This window comes from Pseudophryne corroboree, chromosome 2, assembly GCF_028390025.1.
Source record: "Pseudophryne corroboree isolate aPseCor3 chromosome 2, aPseCor3.hap2, whole genome shotgun sequence".
In the NCBI taxonomy this organism is placed as follows: Eukaryota; Metazoa; Chordata; class Amphibia; order Anura; family Myobatrachidae; genus Pseudophryne; species Pseudophryne corroboree.
Genome location: NC_086445.1, coordinates 977,050,311 through 977,072,757, shown reverse-complemented (window position 1 = coordinate 977,072,757; position 22,447 = coordinate 977,050,311). Strand labels below are relative to the sequence as shown.

General features: G+C 45.7%; 1 protein-coding gene across 4 annotated transcripts in view; it reads left to right on the top strand.

Moving 5' to 3' along the window:
• The window catches only part of APP (amyloid beta precursor protein), a 405,252-nt gene extending 387,359 nt beyond the window's left edge, over window positions 1-17,893 (top strand). For all 4 annotated transcript variants that reach the window (XM_063956380.1, XM_063956379.1, XM_063956382.1 and 1 more), the window contains 3 exons: window positions 7,324-7,406; window positions 10,007-10,153; window positions 16,724-17,893. In XM_063956380.1, coding sequence (XP_063812450.1) covers window positions 7,324-7,406; window positions 10,007-10,153; window positions 16,724-16,825 — 332 coding nt within the window. In that variant the 3' untranslated portion in view covers window positions 16,826-17,893. The remainder of the gene's footprint in view (window positions 1-7,323; window positions 7,407-10,006; window positions 10,154-16,723) is intronic.
• Window positions 17,894-22,447: the final 4,554 nt, after the last annotated feature.

Here is a 22,447-nt window from a genome sequence, read left to right as displayed (position 1 = left end):
CCACCGTTTTTACCCTAAGTCACATCTCTGCAGAAAAAGACACCGTCTTTTCAACCTCAGTCTTTTCGTCCCTATAAGATCATATCTGCCCAGGGATAGAGGAAAGGGAAGAAGACTGCAGCAGGCAGCCCATTCCCAGGAACAGAAGCGCTCCACCGCTTCTGACAAGTTCTCAGCATGGCGCTGAGACCGTACAGGACCCCTGGATCCTACAAGTAGTATCCCAGGGGTACAGATTGGAATGTAGAGACGTTTCCTCTTCGCAGGATCCTGAAGTCTGCTTTACCAAGGTCTCCCTCCGACAAGGAGGCAGTATGGGAAAAAATTCACAAGCTGTATTCCCAGCAGGTGATAATTAAATTACCCCTCCTACTACAAGGAAAAGGGGTATTATTCCACACTATATTGTGGTACTGAAGCCAGAAGGCTAGGTGAGACTTATTCTAAAAAAAAAATTTTTTGAACACTTACAAAGGTTCAAATCAAGATGGAGTCACTCAGAGCAGTGATAACGAACCAGGAAGAAGGGGACTATATAGTGTCCGGGGACATCAGGGATGCTTACCTCTATGTCCCAAATTTGCCCTTCTCACTAAGGGTACCTCAGGTTCGTGGTGCAGAACTGTCACTATCAGTTTTAGACGCTGCCGTTTGGATTGTCCACGGCACCCCGGGTCTTTACCAAGGTAATGGCCGAAATGATGATTCTTCTTCGAAGAAAAGGCGTCTTAATTATCCCTTACTTGGACGATCTCCTGATAAGGGCATAGTCCAGGGAACAGTTGGAGGTCGGAGTAGCACTATCTCGGATACTGCTACAACAGCACGGGTGGATTCTAAATATTCCAAAATCGCAGCTGATCCCGACGACACGTCTGCTGTGCCTAGGGATGATTCTGGACACAGTCCAGAAAAAGGTGTTTCTCCCGGAAGAGAAAGCCAGGGAGTTATCCGAGCTAGTCAGGAACCTCCTAAAAACAGTGCATCATTGCACAAGGGTCCTGGTAAAAATGGTGGCTTCCTACGAAGCAATTCCATTCGGCAGATTTCACGCAAGAACTTTTCAGTGGGATCTGCTGGACAAATGGTCCGGATCGCATCTTCAGATGCATCAGCGGATAACCCTATATCCAAGGACAAGGGTGTCTCTCCTGTGGTGGTTATAGAGTGCCCATCTTCTAGAGGGCCGCAGATTTGGCATTCAGGATTGGATGCTGGTGACCACGGAGCCCAGCCCGAGAGGCTGGGGAGCAGTCACACAAGGAAAAAATTTCCAGGGAGTGTGATCAAGTCTGGAGACTTTTCTCCACATAAATATACTGGAGCTAAGGGTAAATTTATAATACTCTAAGCTTAGCAAGACCTCTGCTTCAAGATCAGCCGGTATTGATCCAGTGGGAAAAACATCACGGCAGTCGCCCACGTAAACAGACAGGGCGACACAAGAAGCAGGAGGGCAATGGCAAAAACTGCAAGGACTTTTCGCTGGGCGGAAAATCATGTGATAGCACTGTCAGCAGTGTTTCATCCCGGGAATGGAAACTGGGAAGCAGACTTCCTCAGCAGGCACGACCTCCACCCGGGAGAGTGGAAACTTCATCGGGAAGTTTTTTCCACATGATTGTAAACCGTTGGGAAATACCAAAGGTGGACATGATGGCGTCCCGTCTGAACAAAAAACGGGACAGGTATTGCGCCAGGTCAAGAGACCCTCAGGCAATAGCTGTGGACGTTCTGGTAACACCGTGGGTGTACCAGTCGGTGTATGTGTTCCCTCCTCTGCTTCTCATACCTAAGGTGCTGAGAATTATAAGACGTAGAGGAGTAAGAACTATACTCATGGCTCCGGATTGGCCAAGAAGGACTTGGTACCCGGAACTTCAAGAGATGCTTACAGAGGTTTTATGGCCTCTGCCACTAAGAAGGGACTTGCTTCAGCAAGTACCATGTCTGTTCCAAGACTTACCGCAGCTGCGTTTGTCGGCATGGCGGTGGAACGCCGGATCCTAAGGGAAAAAGGCATTCCGGAAGAGGTCATTCCTACCCTGGTCAAAGCCAGAAAGGAGGTGACCGCACAACATTATCACCACATGTGGCGAAAATATGTTGCGTGGTGTGAGGCCAGGAAGGCCCCACAAAGAAATTTCAACTCGGTCGTTTCCTGCATTTCCTGAAAACAGGAGTGTCTATGGGCCTCAAATTGGGGTCCATTAAGGTTCAAATTTCGGCCCTGTCGATTTTCTTCCAGAAAGAATTGGCTTCATTTCCTGAAGTCCAGAATTTTGTCAAGGGAGTATTGCATATACAACCCCCTTTTGTGCCTCCAGTGGCACTGTGGGATCTCAACGTAGTTCTGGGATTCCTCAAATCACATTGGTTTAAAACCAGTCAAATCTGTGGATTTGAAGCATCTCACATGAAAAGTGACCATGATCTTGGCCCTGGCCTGAACCAGGCGAGTGTCAAATTGGTGTTTTTTTCTCAAAAAAGCCCATATCTGTTTGTCCATTCGGACAGGGCAGAGCTGCGGACTCGTCCCCAGTTCTCTCCCTAAGGTGGTGTCAGTGTTTCACCTGAACCAGCTTATTGTGGTGCCTTGCACCTACTAGGGACTTGGAGGACTCCAAGTTGCTAGATGTTGTCAGGGCCCTGAAAATATGTTCCAGGACGGCTGGAGTCAGGAAAACTGACTTGCTGTTATCCTTTATGCACCCAACAAACTGGGTGCTTTTGCTTCTAAGCAGACTATTGCTAGTTGGATGTGTAATACAATTCAGCTTGCACATTCTGTGGCAGGCCTGCCACAGCCAAAATATGTAAATGCCCATTCCACAAGGAAGGTGGGCTCATCTTGGGCGGCTGCCCGAGGGGTCTCGGCTTTTACAACTTTGCCGAGCGGTTATTTAGTCAGGGGCAAACACGTTTGTAAAATCCTACAAATTTGATACCCTGGCTAAGGAGGACCTGGAGTTCTCTCATTCGGTGCTGCAGAGTCATCCGCACTCTCCCGCCCGTTTGGGAGCTTTGGTATTATCCCCATGGTCCTTTCAGGAACCCCAGCATCCACTAGGACGATAGAGAAAATAAGAATTTACTTACCGATAATTCTATTTCTCGGAGTCCGTAGTGGATGCTGGGCGCCCATCCCAAGTGCGGATTATCTGCAATACTTGTACATAGTTACAAAAATCGGGTTATTATTGTTGTGAGCCATCTTTTCAGAGGCTCCGCTGTTATCATACTGTTAACTGGGTTCAGATCACAGGTTGTACAGTGTGATTGGTGTGGCTGGTATGAGTCTTACCCGGGATTCAAAATCCTTCCTTATTATGTACGCTCGTCCGGGCACAGTATCTAACTGGCTTGGAGGAGGGTCATAGGGGGAGGAGCCAGTGCACACCACCTGATCCTAAAGCTTTACTTTTTGTGCCCTGTCTCCTGCGGAGCCGCTATTCCCCATGGTCCTTTCAGGAACCCCAGCATCCACTACGGACTCCGAGAAATAGAATTATCGGTAAGTAAATTCTTATTTTCCATGGCCTCTACTTTCCTCTCACAATCTGCATATTCAGTGCATAAATTTACTAAAGTGCAGTTTTACAAAAATGGAGTTGTTGCCCATAGCAACCAGTCATAGCTATCATTTTGTAGATGGTACCATATAAATGATTACTGGAATCTGTTTGGGTCTATTGGCCTCCTCTTTGGTAATGTCAAGTCTCAAATGTCATTCATTCACTTTCCTGCCCCAGCTCTGGAAGGCCGTTCACTTGTCTACCCATCTACTACCCGACATGTCCACCCTCCATTCCCACCCTAATAAATCCGTTCACATTCCACCTCCGCGAGGCCATTCACCTTCCCGCTCTGCCTTCGTAAAGCCATTCACCTTTCCCGCCCTAACTCCACAAGGTAGTATACCCTTCCTACCCCACCTTCCACAAGGACATTCAACGTTCACCTTTTTCACCCAACCACTGCAAGGACGTTCACCTTTCCCACCCCACCTCCACAAGGCAGTACACCTTTCTAGCGCCACCTATTCAATATCTTTCACCTATCTCGACCCACTTTCCGTAAGGATATTCACCACTTCAGCAAGAACTTTCACCCTTCCCGTCCCACCTTCGCAAGGCCGTCGTTCACCCTTCACGTCCCACCTCCGCAAGGCCATTCACCTCCCCCCCCACCTCCGCAAGGCCGTTCACCTTTCCCGCCCCACCTCCACAAGGCCGTTCACCTTTCCCGCCCCACCCCCGCAAGGCCGTTCACCTTTCCCGCCCCACCCCCGCAAGGCCGTTCACCTTTCCCGCCCCACCTCCGCAAGGCCGTTCACCTTTCCTGCCCCACGTCCGCAAGGCCGTTCACCTTTCCCACCCCACCTCTGCAAGACCCCACATATTCAGTGTCTTTCACCTTCCCATCCCACCTCCACAAGGATGTTCACTTTTCTTACCCCCTCCCCCCACACTTCTGCAAGGGCATTCACCTTTCCCACCCCACCTCTGCAAGGACATTCACCTTTCCCACCCCACCTCTGCAAGGACATTCACTTTTTCTGCTCCACCTCAGCAAGACCGTTTACCTTCCCGCCCCACCTCTGCAAGGCTGTTCACCTTTCCCGCCCCACCTTCACAATACAGTACACCTTTCCTGCCCCACCTAATCAATGTCTTTCACCTTTCTCACCCCACCTTCCGCAATGACGTTCACTTTTCCCGCCGCACCTCTGCAAGGACGCTCACTTTTCATGCTCTACCTCTGCAAGGCTGTTCACCTTCATGCCCCACTCTGGAGTGGCATTCACTTTACCACTCCACCATCACAAATCTGTTTACCTTCCTGCCCCACCACTGCAAGGACGTTCACTTTTCCTGCCCCACCTTCCGCAAGGACGTTTACTTTTCCTGCCCCACCTCAGCAAGCACGTTCACTTTTCCTGCCTCACCTCAGCAAGGATGTTCACCTTTCCCACCCCACCTCTGCAAGGACATTCACCTTTCTCACACCACCTCTGAAAGGACATTCACTTTTTCTACTCAACTTCAGCAAGGCCGTTTACCTTCCCGCCCCACCTCTGCAAGGCCGTTCACCTTTCCCGCCCCACCTTCACAAGGCAGTACACCTTTCCTGCCCCACCTAATCAATGTCTTTCACCTTTCTCGCCCCACCTTCCACAAGGACGTTCACGTTTCCCACCCCACCTCTGCAAGGACGTTCACGTTTCCCGCCCCATCTCTGCAAGGACGTTCACTTTCTCGCCCCACTTTCCACAAGGACGTTCACGTTTCCCACCCCACCTCTGCAAGGACGTTCACGTTTCCCGCCCCATCTCTGCAAGGACGTTCACTTTCCCGCTCCACCTCTGCATGGCTGTTCACCTCTTCAGACCCACCTCCGCAATGCTGTTCACCTTCACGCACCACTCTGGAGTGACATTCACTATACCACTCCACCATCGCAAATCTGTTTACCTTCCTGCCTTACCTCCGCTAGGCTGTAAATTTTCCCGCTCCACATTTTCACCTACCTACCTCACTTTCATACTAACACCTACAATCGCTGTCATAATGCTTCCCTCAACGTCCATATTCCATAACTATTTGTCTTGTACTGGAAGAACCTTTCCAATAGGAAAATAAAATGTTTCTATTTTTTGTCCAATGAAAATGCCTGTCTGGATTTTCTGCCATAATTTATGCAGCGAATGCCATTACCTCATCTAGTCTGCCTCCCATCTGTGGAGAATATTCGGGCATGCAGTGTAACCACCATTATATCTTCTTTTGTTCAGCAGAAACAGTTTGCAGACTCTGAATGCTTTATTTTATGCAACGCCAGTGCTGTCTTAGTATATATAGGGACTTCTATATGAAGCCATCACTTGTTGCTGCTGACGCGCCATGTTCATAGAAAAATGTTTAGTATAAATTGCTGAAGGGCGTGTACAAGTTACAAAGCTGAAGTCAAGTGTAAGTGGGAAATGTTTCTATGGCCGAACAATTCCGTAGTAAGCTGCCGCTAACTATTTCGATTTTTCAACTCGTTTGTTCGTTGCTGTAAAAATTCCAGTAAATGAAAATAAATAAAAGACTGAGGCTATTAGGGCGCCATCTGGTTGGGCTGGTGACATTCCAGCCCATACAGGAGATGATGAACAATGCGCGGCTGTCCGTCCCAGCGAGCACAGTAAAGCCCCACACTATTCCAGCATATGCAGCACTAGCGTGTCGGAGCCTGCCAACCTCACGCCTCATTTCCCCTGGTAAATGGAGGGGACACTCTAATAGATTTGTTTTGACAACTAATGCACTTAACCCCGGCCAGAAAAAAACATCATATCTTCAACGCAGCAGTTTAAAGTCATGAGCGTTCTGTAGTGACCTTTTATGTGAGGGGGTGACCTCTGACCTTTAACTGAGCAACTGTGTTTATATGGCTCTTGTATATTCATGAAGCAGTAAAAAGTGTGGAGAAGTTGCCCATGGCAACCGATCAGCTGCTACATATAATTTTATAGAATGCACTTTATAAATGTTACCTCAACTCTGATTGATCGCCATGGGCAACTTCTCCACTGGCCCACCTCTCCACTCTTTTCACTGCTTCATGAATAGACCCCTTTGTGTCACCTCCCCTAAAAATGTATAATGTGAACTTGTTTGAGTAACGTTTTCTATATTGAACCTGCTGTAGTGGCTTACAGGGGAATGGGATTCATCAGACAGTGGCCAGTCTGATCTAGGAGCCATACCATGTCTGTTAATGCTGGTAGTAGGGCACTCACACTGACTTCCTTGTTGAATAAGCGTTAGACTGCTGAAACATGAGCAAAATCTACCATCTGTTATTATTGCTGTATTTATTCTTTTATTATTTAAATTACATTTTTATTTTATTTGTGTTCTCTTTTGGTCAAAATGGCAGAAAGCGGCAATGAAAACAGAATGACTTCCAATCATAAATATAGTAACACTGAAATGCACAGTAAACATTACATAAAGTGTAATGGGTCTTCTTATTGCCGTGGCCCCCGGTTGGTTAATCTTGTTATGTATATATCAAAATAACCATATTTATAAAGAAATTATTGGTTGGTGTTTAAGCTGTAAGAGTCTATAAAACATTGTGTGTTTGCTACAAGTTTTATTACATTGTTTAAGCGGTATTTAGCCATAAGTATTAAGACGGAACTGAAAGCAGGGAGCACACTAACTCCCAGCAACAAAACCCAGGAGCACAGCATAGACGCAGTCAGATGAGGCCCAGGAGGAAGGCCTGTTTCTCGGTGTGGTGTAATCACGCTATTTCTCATTTTTACAGGATCAGGGCTAACTAACATTAAGACTGAAGCAATTTCTGAAGTAAAAATGGATGCTGGTTATGAAGTGCACCACCAGAAACTGGTAAGAGAGGTGCTGAATACTGTGCGTGTTTACTGTATGTATATTATAGCTGCCTGTTCTCCTGAAATTTCCAACATTTGTGGGTAGGTCTCCAGCTCCTGGGATAGATGACCTTCCCGGGAGAGGTGGGCGGGGATTCAGAGTACAGGACTTAAGCAGCCTGGGAGTAGGGTGGCTGGTGTGGGTTGTATACACGCATCTCTGCCGGATACAGATTTAACAATGACAATTGTTCGATTGGAAGAAATATATAATAATGAGAATGCAGCATGTGTCTGCTCACCCTGTCAGTCTGTACAGGTGTGTCCTCATGCACTGTTGACACAGTCGCACCCTTGTCAGTGCACCAAGTCCCGTGCAATGCCACTTCACGAGACTGCGCTGATTAATTGATATGCAACACTTTTACATCTGTGTGCAAATGAGTCTCAATCTGTGTATGAAATGCAGCGGCCGTGGCTTATTTTCATGCCAACTTCCATTGTGCTTCATCTGCGACTTTGTACATGTTTTAAATTCCTGTGTGGTTAACGTCGCAGGACGGTGTCTCCAGTACACTATGAGTGGTGTTTCACTGCGTCTTTGTGGATAAGACACAGATTGAAAGAAAACGTTGCTAGGCTACACTGCTTGGTGCGGTTTTTCTGCGCCGCTTGGCGTATTGAGGTTAGGTGTATGAGGACACACGCCTTGTAGTTGTCCAAGTGTCTTTCTAGCTTTAGGAATTTCCCATTCATCCTTGTAGAACTCTTCTTGCTTGGAACTCCTGTTTGGTCGTCTTACGTGCACTGTATGTATCTCCCCACATAGGGGTATATTCAATAAGAGTCGGATCCGATCCAACAACCCCTAATCAATAGAGTGGCCAAATCAGACTGTCAGATTTGGCCAGTGTCCGTGCGGCTGTCAGCAGCTCCCCGTGTGTGAGAATACAGGGAGCTGCTGGGGCCGTATATCACAGCCGCCCAGTGCCGCGCTGCAAGGAGGGAGGTGCCTGGCTGGGGATGGCCGTCAAGGTACCTCTCATCCCCGCTCCCCGTAGCCTGCTGCACCGCTCCCCGTCCCCTTACCTCAGTCCGACTTTTTTTTTAAAGTCGTATTGAGATTGTCGGATTTGTCCCCATTTCCGACAGAAGCACGCGGATCGGCGGCTATTCCGCTGATCCACGTGTTTTCCGACAAGTCGGGAATTCCCGACTTGTCGGAAAAAAACTGCACTTTTTGAATAGGTCGGAACCCCTTCCGACCTAAATCGGTCGGAAGCTGCCATCTTTCTGACAAGATGGCACCTTCCGACAGCTATTGAATACACCCCATAGTATTCTCAGTTGACCACTTCTCCAAAAAGTATTGCAAGGTAAGCCGTGGAGACATCAGAGATTTCTCCAGCTGTGCCTTTGTCTTCTGTTAATAATGTTGCCATTATTCTGAGCGACCAAATGCTCAGTGGCACATAGTACTGCCATCTGTGGATGGCGCCATGTACCTCCCAACATCTTTGCACATATGCCGCCAGTCCAGAATGAGATCTTGTGGTACATGCGCATTGAGTCTGCACAGACATGTCCTGTATCCCACTAGAAGAGCAGAGATTGCAGGAGAGGTGACTTACTGTAACACCTCAGTGACTCAGCTCCAAGACATCCTGTTACCGTGGTGATACAAGGCACCTCTTGGTGCTGACAAAAGGGCAGAAGTTAGTACATTGACCCCCATTTCCTCACTACCCCTGTGACTTTAACTTCTAGGATTTGTTTTGTTGCTTTGACACAACCGCAAAGTGTAATAGAGCCACCCTATGCATAGTGTATGGCAAAGTGTTATTGGCTTATTAGCATTTCACACTCACTATATGGCTATTGACAATTCAGTTACTGTATTTTCTTTTTGTGTGGAACACTACTTCCTGCATAGCACGTTTCATCAGGGTCTGCACCCAGGGACATCTAGAGAGGGCCTATTCTTATGTGGTGGCCTGGACCTGTAGTCCCATCTGCCTCACTGTTAATCTGGCCCTGCTTCCTGCAAGTCCTTGCTGGTGACATATATTAGCGGCCTAGGTTACTTTCACCTCTTACAGGTATTGCTTTCACTTAAACAGTTCCTGTAAGGTTCCAGCCCAATAATGTATCTGACAGTGGAGACTCCAAGCTTGAAGTGTTTAGACCTCTATGGACGTTCTCTGACTTAAATGCCTGGCGCGACGCTGTTTCCGCTGTTCTAAGGCCAGAAATCAGCATCCCACCAGCACTTTTGTCTGATTTCTGCTTGCAGCCCTCCGGCGGTGCGCAAGGAAATCCCGCCGTTGGGTGTAACATGGCGCTGTATTGAATAGCGCAAGGGAGCTAATTCCCGGAGCTGTTCAACTGTCATTGAATTGAATCATGCCCTATGTATACCCCATTGCCCCACCCCACCCCCCACCCTTCCCTGCTGCATCTTACCAGATGGTAATCTTTATATTCAAGTCCTCAGTTTGAAGTGGGATCATTGATGAAATTGTTAGAGGAAATGTATCACATTGAGAAGTCATTCTTTATTGAGGGTTTCCAGCCTGCTGATAAAAAAAACAAAAACTTTTTAAATCTTTTTTTTCCCAGGTATTCTTTGCAGAGGAAGTCGGTTCAAACAAGGGAGCAATCATTGGTCTAATGGTTGGCGGCCTCGTCATAGCCACAGTTATCGTAATCACTCTGGTGATGCTGAAAAAGAAGCAGTACACGTCTATCCACCACGGCGTAGTAGAGGTGAGCGCTGTTTGCGCAGAGCTGGGAATGAAGGAATGGCGGTAGAACCTTAATATCAGCAGCCACTCACTGCTTTGTTTTTAATGTTCCATTTACCAGCAGACGAATCTGGAAGCGTTCTAAGGGGAGGGGAACTCAATTGAGAGCAGGGAATTTAAAAAACCCTGTTTTGCGAGGTTTTCCTATTCAATTAGAGGAGAGAAGTAAAACGCTGTAATTTCTAAAAAACAAAAATCACAGTGTCTTTTTTTCACGCATCTCCAGAGCAAGTCTGATTTTTCCTAAAATCATTATTTTTAGGTAAAATCAGCTGGACTTGCTCTGGCACCCTTGCGCGCCTTGTGTTTCCAATTAGCTTAATTAGTCAGTGATTACTCATCTTCCGAAGCGGTTTCCTCTTCAGCAGCAGCGGTAGTTGATCTTCAGCAGCAGCGGTGAGTGTAAGTTTGAGTGAGTGAGTGAGCGAGCGAGCGTGAGTGGGTGTGTGAGACCCCCAATGTGTTTGTTTGAGTGTTGCGTCAAAATTTGACCCTGTCTACCTCTTTTAGCTATTGACCTTAACCACTGTCGACCTTTGTATCTAGAGAATGCAAGTACATTTTCTCTTTCATCCATCTGGGGGACGCTGCGCACTTACTGATGGGGTTAGAGGTGTGTGGTTGTGGAGTTTGGCACAGAACTATTAAAACCTGACTCCTCCCCCCTCTAACCCCTCCCATCTCCTTCTTGCCTAGCCAGCACCTCAGTTTTAGTTTTGTGCCTTGGAGGACAGGCACAGTTTTTCTTGCTCTTAGTTTTTAGTTAGGTTTTATTTGCTCTTGTTTTTTTTGTTTTTTTTTTCTAATATGCTTAGTCCCTGTTCACAGGTGACAAGCATGTTGCGAGTGAGGCTAGATAGATAGTAGATGTACAGTCCTCACTCACCCTGCCTCTGGAACAGTCACCATGCCAGCGGCCTCTGGGACTTTCCTTTACTAGACTCAACACTGAGGAGGCTTCTAATTCAGGTAGGACAAGTAACCTGCTCTGGCAGCGTTTTCTATTGTCCCCGCTATTACCCTCTCCCTCACAGTGCAGCCTGGGTGTTTGCTAGCGGCTTCCAAGCGCTGCTGAGCGGAGGTTCGGAGCCCTCGAGCGGAAGGTCAGAGCTCTCGCCACTGCTTTATGCCGCTTGCTGTCTGTGTTACACAAACGGCAGCGGGACCATAGTGGAAGGGGAGCCGGGAGCCGCTAGCCGCGGCCGTCCCATTATTGAAGAGCGCAACGGGTCCTTTCACTGAAGGGGATCTACAGCAATTGGCGGTCTCTTGCTTCCCGCCACTGCTCTTACCGCTCTGGCTGCCGTACTGCTCCGCTATCAACAAGGTGGCAGACTCTAACAGCAGCTGCCATTTTAACACCCACACACACACACACACACTTTCTTAATGAAGCTGCGCAGCATCCTAAGGAGGGATAGGGGATTTTCCACACGGCCTATCTCACCCTGTTAAGTATACAGGCGGGGATTAGACGATATAGATATATTTATGTGTTCTGGGTTAGATCAGTACTCTGCATCAACCTTTTCACACAAACTGTCAGAATTTTCTCACAGCCTATCTGAGATGTTTACAGGCGGGAATTAAATAATATATGTGTACGATTGCCAACCCAGAGGTCCTAGGTTCAATCCCACTATGGGCTGCAGTTATAGTTGTTGATTTGTGGATTTACACCATAGCCAGTAAACCTGACAAACCTGCAAAAGGGAAGGCAGGTTCAGTAGTTTCCTTTACATGTTACCTATGGGGTTCCATACTCTCAAAAGGTAGCACGGACCCAGGTACCATCTGTAGTTCAGGGACGGCAGTTGCGGAGCAAACGGGATAGCTCGACAGATCAGTCTATGTCAATGTGGGCAAGACACAGGGCAGATGCCATGGCTGACTTGTGTCACTCTGGGTTGGACACAGCTCCAGGGGAGTCAGCCAGACCCCCTTGAGCCAGATCTATGGGTAGGTGTCTTTCTGATTTTGGTACTCTGCATAACGCTCCGTGACACCGGTTGTAGTGCAGTCTAATGGATCTACAGATCAGTCTTTCTCTCTGTGGGCCAGGAACATGGCCGCTGCTATAGCTGATTTACATTCCTCAGACTCATATACACATTTTGCAAACATTTAAAAGACCCTTGGCTTAAGCCGAGTGCACGCTTTCAGGTTCTTTAAAAAAAACAAAAAAAAAAGCAATGAAATTAAGATTTTTATATCCTTTTGCAAAAGAGGATTCAAAATTCTGGGAAACTGCTCCGTAGGCGGATGCTCCTAATTCTCATTTGATGAGTGAAGGCTACAGTAATCCCTGTGGTACAATCAATGACATTGAAAGATCCAACGGATAGGACGACTGAGGCGTTTCTTAAATCTATTTTTACCTTAACAGGTACTTCTCTGCGTCCAGTCCTCGCTGGCGCCTGGGTCCTTAAGGCTAGCTCAAGTGGTATTTGGCATGCAGTTTGACGACTCATTGGAGGCTATTCGGCTAGCTGAACAAATTTCTGAGGCTCTCACTTATGTTGGTGAGGCCTTGTTGAACTCGGCCTCGCTATGGTCGCGTGTATCTGCTGTAGCAGATACAACGAGGCGTTCACTCTGGCTTCGTGTTTGTGACGCTGACTCTGATTCAAAACAGAGATTGAGTGCCGTTCAGTTGAAGGAGAATTCCTTTTTGGTCCGGAATTTATGAAGATTATCTCAGATACTATGGGTGGCAAGAGCCCTTTTCTTTTAGTTGCTCCTCAGAAGCTGAAAGCAACGAAGCTTCAGTCCTTTCATACTCAAGGCAGGGGCGGTTTCCAGTCCTTTTGAGTCTTTTCAAGATTTCCGTGCAGAGGTGCATACCATGGTAGCCGTTCAACAGTTACTCTCATAGCCCAGAGGAAATTCACTCTGCACTGCATACAGCAGGTCATGGGTTCGAATCCAATGTGCCCCCGGGTTTATTTAGTATACTATTGTATTTACAGGCACCCCGCAGGCGGGCAGTCAAGCCTACCAACAAGCCTGCCGCATGATGCGGGGAGGTCTCCGGAGGGATCCTTGGTGGTGGACTACAGTACAAAGAAGTGTGGCTCCTGTCACAACCGGATCGGTGGGTGATAGGGATCATCCACGCTTTTACGGCATGGAGTAATTCTTTTAGTTCCCAAACTACAACGCGGTCAGGGTTTTTTACACAAGTCTTTTTCTCATAAACAACCGGGTGGTTCGTTTCGACCCATTTTAAATCTAAAATGCCTGAATTTGTCCGTCCAGAAATTCAAGATGGAATCGATGCATCCAATCTTCGCCGCCTGGACCTGGAGGAGTGTTTCTTATCTATCGACGCATGTTCCAATTTGGTCGGGTCCTCAACATCTGTTGAGGTTCGCAGTGTCAAGTTCTTCCTTTCGGTCCTTCCACGGCCCCTCAGGTATTTACAAAATATTGGGTCACGTAGTGGCGATCCTCGGATGTCAGGGGGTCAACATTATTCCTTACCTGGATGATTTGTTCCCAAAAGTTGCGTCACAGGAACTACTTCAACAACACCTCCAACACACCATGGACACTCTACAATCCTTCGGATGGATTGTGAATTTCCGGAAATCTTCCTTCATCCCCTCTCAGGAGATAGTTTTTCTAGGTTTCCTGTTCGACACAAAAAGTCAGAGTTTTTCTACCTCAGGACAACTCCAGGATCTGCACCACAGTCCGCTCCCTGTTGCTGTTGCCGAGGTTCTCAGATGTATGCATGTGTTGGGCAAGATAGTGGCGACCTTCGAAGCAGTACTATATGCCAGATTCCATGCTGGGGCCCCTTCAGACTCAGATTCTGGGTTCTTGGAATCAAACGGGTCCACATCTGGACTTGCAATTATGCCGGCTGTTTGTTCAGACTCGACAGTCTCTCCATTGGTGGCTTCACAGTCGCACTCTAATCAAGGTGGGCACCGTTCACTGTTTGGTCTCGGATGACGATCGCCAAGGACGCCAGCCTCATAGGTCGGGTGGGGCGTGACTTCAATCTCAGCACTTCCAGAGACTCTGAAAAGGTCAAGAAACGAACTTACTGATCAACATTCTCGAGTTGAGAACACTTCGGTATGCTCTAATTCAGGTACAAACCAGCGTCCAGGGTCATCTGGATACGCATTTGCTCAGACCACGCCAGGCCGATGGCTTACATAAACAAACAGGGTGGAACTCGCAGGTGGAGAGACATGAAGAAGGTCGCCCATATTCTCCAGTGGGCGAAAAGGTGGATTTTAACCATCTCCGCACTTCACATTCCAGGATTGGACAACTGGGAAACAGAGTTCTTAAGCCGTCACACGATACATTTGGGAGCATGGGAACTTCATCAAGAAGTCTTTCTGGCCCTAGTATCTCTGTGGGGAACTCCCGACGTCGACCTCATGGCATTTCGTCTCAACCGAAAGCTTCTTTGGTACGGCTCCCAAACTCGGGATCCTCAAGCAAGGCTAATCGATGCCTTGCCAGCTCCGTGGCAATTTCGACTGGGATATCTGTTTCTGCCATTTCCCTTGATACCGCGTTTACTTCAACACCTCCGGAGAGAAGGTCCCCCGGTCCTTCTTGTAACACAATACTGGCCTCGTCATCAGTGGTACTCTTCTCCGCAGCAGGGTGACCAAGGACCCGTTCTGTCTACCTCTGATGTCCGATCTACTTTTATATGGTCTTTGTCACACCACAATTTAAATCATCTGGCTTTGATGGCTTGGTTCTTGAATCCAACACAGTCACCTCTCGTATTTATAACAGAGTATGGTGTATCTGCATTGCTTGGTGTGAAAGGCGTGGGCTGTCACCGCACCTCTTTCGTTTGCCTCGTCTGTTGTTTTTCTTTCAGGATGGTCTGACTAAAGGACTTAGTTGTCTTCCCTTACGGGACAAGTTTCGGCATTATCGATACTTTAAAAAAAAAAAAATTGGCTCTCATTCCGGAGGTCCAAGCATTCCTTTAAGGTGTTATCAGGAATCAACGTCCTTTTGTTCCTCCGTTTCCACCCTGGATTTAAATCTGGTTCTTCAGGCTCTCCAGAAGCCTTCGTTTGAACCACTAGAATCTGTTGGGTTACGCTTTCTTACTTTGAAAGTGGTTTTTGTTTTTTGTTTTTATCTCGGCCATTGCTTCAGCCATGCGTTTTCTTGCAGACCACCATTGTTGGTTTTTCACGACAATCGAGTGGTCTTCCGTACGAAGCCTTCCTTCTTGACAAATGTTGTGTCGGCTTTCCATATGAATCAGGACATAATACTTCCAGCGTTTTTCCCAGAGTCTTCGGGAAGAGATTGTCACTTAGCGCTATTGGATGTTGTTAGAGCCTTCTGCATTTATTTGTCCTGTACAGAGTCTATTCGTAGTACGGATACCTTGTTGGTTTTTGATTGATGCGCCAAGCATGGCTGACCGGCTTCTAAGGACACGGTGGCGCGCTGGGTTACTGGCGCTAATCGGCAGGCTTATGTTTCTTCAACATTGCCTGTTCCTGATTCATTGAGCGCTCATTGCCTCGAGCTGTTGGAGCCTCTTGGGCTGTTCGTGGAGATGTATCTGTGAGCAGCTGTGTAGAGCGGCGACCGGGTCGTCCGTACATACCTTCACGAAGTTCTACCGTTTTCATGCTTTTACTTTGGAGACTGCCTCTGTTGGGCATCAAATTTTGCAGACTGCTATGCCGTCTGAGTCTCCCTCCTCTACTTAGCTTGCTTTGGGAAGTCCCATCAGTAAGTGCGCAGCGTCCCCCAGATGGATGAAAGAGAAATAGGGATTTTTGTTTACTTACCGTAAAATCTCTTTCTCTGATTCCATTTGGGGGACGCTGCGATCCCTCCCATATGTTTGTCTGGTTTAACCAGTTAATTTTTTTTTATCGGTCTATCTCCTTTGGCTTGGCTAAACGTTAACTGAGGTGCTGGCTAGGCAGGAAGGAGATGGGAGGGGTTAGAGGGGGGAGGAGTCAGGTTTTAATAGTTCTGTGCCAGACTCCACAACCACACACCTCTAACCCCATCAGTAAGTGCGCAGCGTCCCCCAGATGTAATCAGAGAAAGAGATTTTACGGTAAGTATACAAAAATCCCTATTTTGTAATCGCTGTCCCCCTGATACCCCCTTTGAGATTCATTGCAGTGTTGAAGTGAAAGGACGGGAGATGCAGTAGAAGGTGGACCCATCCCGTAAAATAAAATCATCCAGCTCTAAAATCCAGGGGGTAGATTTATTTACTTGTCGGCGGTTCTGACTATGGGATTTAAAAGGACCGTAAAGGTTAAACCAGGAGTGTTTTGCATTTGATATCAGTGCTCTTCATATCCCGCATCCAGTACCACTGACTTAGTAAATATACCCGTAAGTCTTTTTTTGTGAAGGTCTAATTTCCTCAGGGATTTCCAGGATAGGGATCACACAGACGATGCTCCTAGAGGCTATGTTCACTATTAGGTTACAGCGGTCTAATCTTGTTAAAAGGATATTTAAAAATACTTGCTGCTTTATGACATCTCTGCTGCTCATCCCCCAGGTTGATGCTGCGGTGACCCCGGAGGAGCGCCACCTGACCAAAATGCAGCAAAATGGTTACGAAAACCCAACGTACAAGTTCTTTGAACAGATGCAGAACTAAGAACACCGCAAGCAGCCTCTCTTCTCGGACAGCAAATGATTGCTTCACTGCCCATCGGTGTTCCTCTATATACATATATAAATATAAGAACAGAAAAAGATCATGTTGAGAGAATTAAAAAAATAAAAACAAAAACACACACAAAAACAAACAACAACAAAAAAATACACCACTGTTTTATTATTTACTCATTTTCGCCTTTTGACAGCTGTGCTGTAACACAAGTAGATGCTTGAAGTAATAAACTAAAATCAGTAATGTATTCTCTTAACATTTTAGTCTTTACATAACATTATTCAATGAATGTTTTTGTGTACTGTAAAGAGTTTAGCTGTCTTTAAACTAGTGCATGAATAGCTGCCTCTCCCTTATTTATCATATAGACCCTTTAAACCGGTTGTATATTATTCTTGTGAGTCGTGATAAAAAATTAAGTCCTGGGTGAAAAACTGCTTTACAAAAGATTGGGGGATGCATTTTGTGTATGTGAGATTTTTGCTGCTTTTTTTTTTTTTTTTTTTTTTTTTCGCGGAGTACTTTTTTTTTCACCTCTGCTATGCATTTTAAGGGTAAATCGAATTTTATTTTAATTTTATTTTTAATATTCCATGCAAAAATTTGTATTCTTTTTTTTTTTCCCCTCTCTACTGTATTATTGTACAGATTGTTCTGCTGTGTTAGTGATGTAGAAAATCATGGAAATACACTTGTTTTTTTTGTGCCTGTTTTATGTGCACACTTTAGGAATTGCGAAAATGTAATTAAAAATTTAACAAAAAAATTATAAATATTTTTCTTTAACATATGTACCTTTTAAGCTTTAACCTCATCGGCGTTGGATGCGTCCACGACACAATGTGTTGCGGTGCCGTCCAGGTTTTATGGGGTTTTGTGTGTCTCTGATAATTCTAAGCACTTTTTTTAGGGAAAAAAGTGCCCTGCTGGTCGAAAATTAGCAGAGATTCCTTAATGACAACTTTCTGCTGGATGATTGTACAGAATCATTGCTTATGAACTAATAGCTTTCTACACTGTGTTACATAAATAAATTTAAAAAAAAAATCGGAACTGATGTGTTGTGTATTTTATTTCTTTACAAATAACCGTTATTTTGAAAGAAGTAAATGTTGAAGATTGATAGAACATTTCTGCATAAACACTTTTGAAATGAGATATGTGATACAACTGGGTAGGACATTAGTACATATAAATGATAAGGCAGCTCAAACTAGACCAAAAAGCATTTTACCCTAAGCCCAACAGAAATAAAAAGGGAAAATGGAGATGAGACAACAGCTATACGGCATCAAAAGTTTGTTAGGAATCTAGAGGCACATTTATTATTATATATTTATTACCAGTTATGTATATAGCGCACACATATTCCGCAGCGCTTTACAGAGAAAATTTGCCCATTCACATCAGTCCCTGCCCCAGTGGAGCTTACACTCTATATTTCCTATCACATGTACACGCACACACATTCACAGTAGGGTTAATTTTTGTTTAGAGCCAATTACTCTGCCAGTATATTTTTGGATTGTGGGAGGAAACCGGAGTACCCGGAGGAAACCCACGCAAGTACGGGGAGAATATACAAACTCCGCACAGTTAGGGCCATGGTGGGAATCGAACCCATGACCTCAGTGAGGCAGTAATGCTAACCATTACACCATCCGTACTGCCCCATGTACTTCGCTTTAGAGAGTGATAAAGTAGAGATAACGTACCAGCCAATCAGCTCCTAAGTATCATGTTACATGCTGTGTCTGAAAAATGACACGAGCGGATTGGCTGGTACTTTATCTCTCTCCACTTTATCACTTTCCAAGGCTTAGTACATCTGCCCCCTAATTTTACATTTTTTGTGTTCCCTTTGTATTTGTATCAGTATTAAGGGATGTTATATAATAATCTCATTCTTGGACTTTTCCTAATTTCTCTGATGGTGCTAATGCTAATTAGTCCACTTTCAGAATTTGCAATCAGTACCGTTGACATTAATTGTTCTTTCTTCTGCCTAGTTACTTTGTCTGTTCGGTGAGCACTCCTGTCACTCTTACTGATCAGTCATTCGTCCCTGTTTGTGGGTGTGGCTTAGTGACAAGGACTAGTCGTGTCATCCTGGGGGGCAGGATAACCTAAGTGGCTCTTGGCCAGGTCAGGAAAGGTCCAAACATTTCAAAGAGATCAAGCAAAAAAGTAGCAGTCGTACCCTATGTTTGCTCCTTGCCTGCGCAGAGGGATAGTATGAAGCTTATATACAGAATATACTGTACATCCGCCTGGGCGAAGCACAATTAAGCAAAAACTAATTTTGTGACTAGAATACTTTTAAACAGTAGCACTTTCTCTTACCAATCCAGCAATTACATGGAGAAATTCTGCTCTTTGTACAGAATAACTTATTTTTCAGAACATACAAAGAAAACAATAAATAATATTAAAGATAAAAACACTACAATAATGTAGATTTGTAAACCTTTTGACCACCCACTGGAGCGCCAGGTTTGCAAAAATAGTAACTCTCCGTAAGGACAAGGAAAATGTCCAGGTAGCAGATGGCTAAGTTAGAATACTTTAAATGTCACCATGACAACTGCCTCAACAAACACAGCGACTTGGTAAACTGCTGAATGTGACGCCACTAATACAGTTCAGTGAAGACATTTCCTGGGCGCACAGGGGGCCATGTACTAAGTAGTGATAAAAGTGGAGAAGTGAGCCAGTGGACAAGTTGCCCATGGCAACCAATCAGCATTGACGTAACATTTATAATTTGCATACTAAAAAAGTATACAGAGCAGCTGATTGGTTGCCATGGGCAACTTCTCCACTGGCTTACTTCTCTACTGTCATCACTGTTTAGAACATGTCCCCCATAGTCGGTTATTGATATGGAGCACTCCTACCGTTCCTGCACATCCACATATAAAGCCACACCAGGCCTCACACACCTTTGTGTGCCTCATCTCAAGTAGAACCTCTGCTCCCGATATCATCCTCACTTGCCCGCCTCATTGCACACACCCTCTTACTGCAGTGACACCCTAATATGGGTGACATGGAGAGAAAAAGAGGACAGTGGTCTACTTACCAGGAATGCTTGAAGGCTTGCGGATACGGCTTTGCACTGTGAAGTTAGAAGGAGCCTCTTTGAGTTGCCAATCCGTACAGGGCTCTTTTTACACAGCTGCGCCAGGGGGGTAGCAGCACTATATATAGTTCCAGCACTGAGCCACTCACGCTTTTTAGTTTCTGCTTTGTTTTAAGGCTTCACAGAGAAATCCAATTTCAATCTCTTACATTGTTGACGGAAAATGCTGGAAAAGCCCTCAATGGCTGGTTTTGGACTTTTTTGATCTAAAACGTATTCTGTAATGTCATGACTTTGGCCCTCATTCCGAGTTGATCGCTCGCTAGCTGCTTTTAGCAGCAGTGCAAAAGCTAAGCCGCCACCCTCTGGGAGTGTATCTTAGCAGAAGTGCGAACGAAAGGATCGCAGCGCTGCTGCAAAAAAAGATTGTGCAGTTTCAGAGTAGCTCGAGACTTACTCATAGCTAGCGATCACTTCAGACTGTTTAGTTCCTGTTTTGACGTCACAAACACGTCCTGCGTTCGGCCAGCCACGCCTATGTTTCCCCAGCCACTCCTGCATTTTTATCCAACACGCCTGCGTTTTTACACACACTTCCCGAAAACAGTCAGTTACCTCCCAGAAACACCCACTTCCTGTCAATCACTCTGCGGCCAGCAGTGCAACTGAAAAGCGTCGCTAGACCTTGTGTGAAACTGCATCGGCTTTTGTGAAAGTACGACGCGCGTGGCGCACCATACGCATGCGCAGAAGTGCCGCTTTTTTGCCTGAAAGCTGCGCTGCAAACAACGGCAGCTAGCGATCAACTCGGAATGAGTCTGGAGCTGTGGGATGCTGCCATGTGATATAGTGCACTCTGGAACTAAACATACTGGACATTTATTGGCACATTTATAGCCAAATATCTGCTCGGGGAGCTATTCTACATGGGAATTGTCACAAACTTGAAAAAATAAAAATATACTTGTGCAAAAAAATAATATGCAACGGACAAATTTAATATCGCAAATGAGGAAAAAGATAATATTAGACTTGATTATTAACTGGTATTCTCTGCGTCAGACGTGGGGTTCTATGTACTAAGCCTTGTAGAGAGATAGAATGGAGAGAAAGTCCCAGCCAATCAGCTCCTGACTGCCATTTACAGGCTATGTTTTTGTTCGGAGCTTGTTGGCTGTCAGTGATAAGAGTGGAGAAGTGAGCCAGTGGAGAAGTGCCCATGGCAACCAATCAGCACTGAAGTAACATCTATAATTTGCATACTATAAAATTATACAGAGCTGCCGATTGGTTGATGGGGCCATTTCTCCACTGCCTCACTTCTCCGCTCTTATTACTGCTTAGTAAATGTCTCGTTCCACGGCTTAGTACATAGACCCCTAAGACAGTTGCTGATGCTATCCTATCGGACAGTACCAGCAAATGCTGATCACGGATTCTAACGACAGCAATGCTGTGAGTGAGGAGTTTATAGCAAACATGTATTTTTACAACAATTTTTAGAATATCAGTTTAATGTGTTAGTTCAGTTGGATTTGAAAGTTCAGTTTCTGCTTATTTAAGGGGGTTGTATTGGTGTGCCCCCTGCAGGATAGATACAGCTTTGCAGCAAAACAAATCACTCCGAGCCGCCCACCCATGTTTCCTCACACCATGCTTGATGGGTCTCTATAAAGTTCTTGGTCAATTGATAGTTCTTCACTGACTATGGGGGACATTTACTAAGCAGTGATAAGAGCGGAGAAGTGAGCCAGTGGAGAAGTGCCCATGGCAACCAATCAGCACTGAAGTAACATCTATAATTTGCATACTATAAAATTATACAGAGCTGCTGATTGGTTGATTGGGAAACTTCTCCACTGGCTCACGTCTCCGCTCTTATCACTGCTTAGTAAATGTACCCCTATATCATATAGCGATTCCACAGTTGTTGCTTGGGGAATAAAGCAGAGACTATAAACTGGGACCAACTGGGATTTAAACAGGAAGGCGCTGCAAGTAAAAGGCACAGCATAGGGTAGGTTGGTCAGAACTCCTTATAGTATCTTTCTGAGCAACGTAATACATAAACCAGACTCCCCTACGTGTCAGAGCACAACATCCGCTGCTCCTTAACATCACACTTATTTTCCTATTGCGGAAACATCAAATTAATAGATGTTGGAGGCAATATTTTTTTGTTTTTATAAGCATTAAATCAGTGTTCCAACCTCTACATGACCTGCTGGTGGTACTTGAATGATACTAACAAGTTGGTTCTACGCTATTTCAATAGGAGAATAACGGATAAGATTGGGAACTGAACATTCTGTAAAAGGTGGAATAGGTCATGTTGGAGTAGGGGTGGATAATCTCCTTTTAGCCCCTGGTTGGCGTCTGCCCACCCAATATAGTTGGTGAAGCTGAAAAAGATGCACCTAGATATAGCCAAATTTGGAATCTCACCGTGTGACTACATACTTCCATGTCTGGCGCAGACAGCCCTCACTCCATCTGAGTTAATTACATTTCTTGTACTGGCAGTT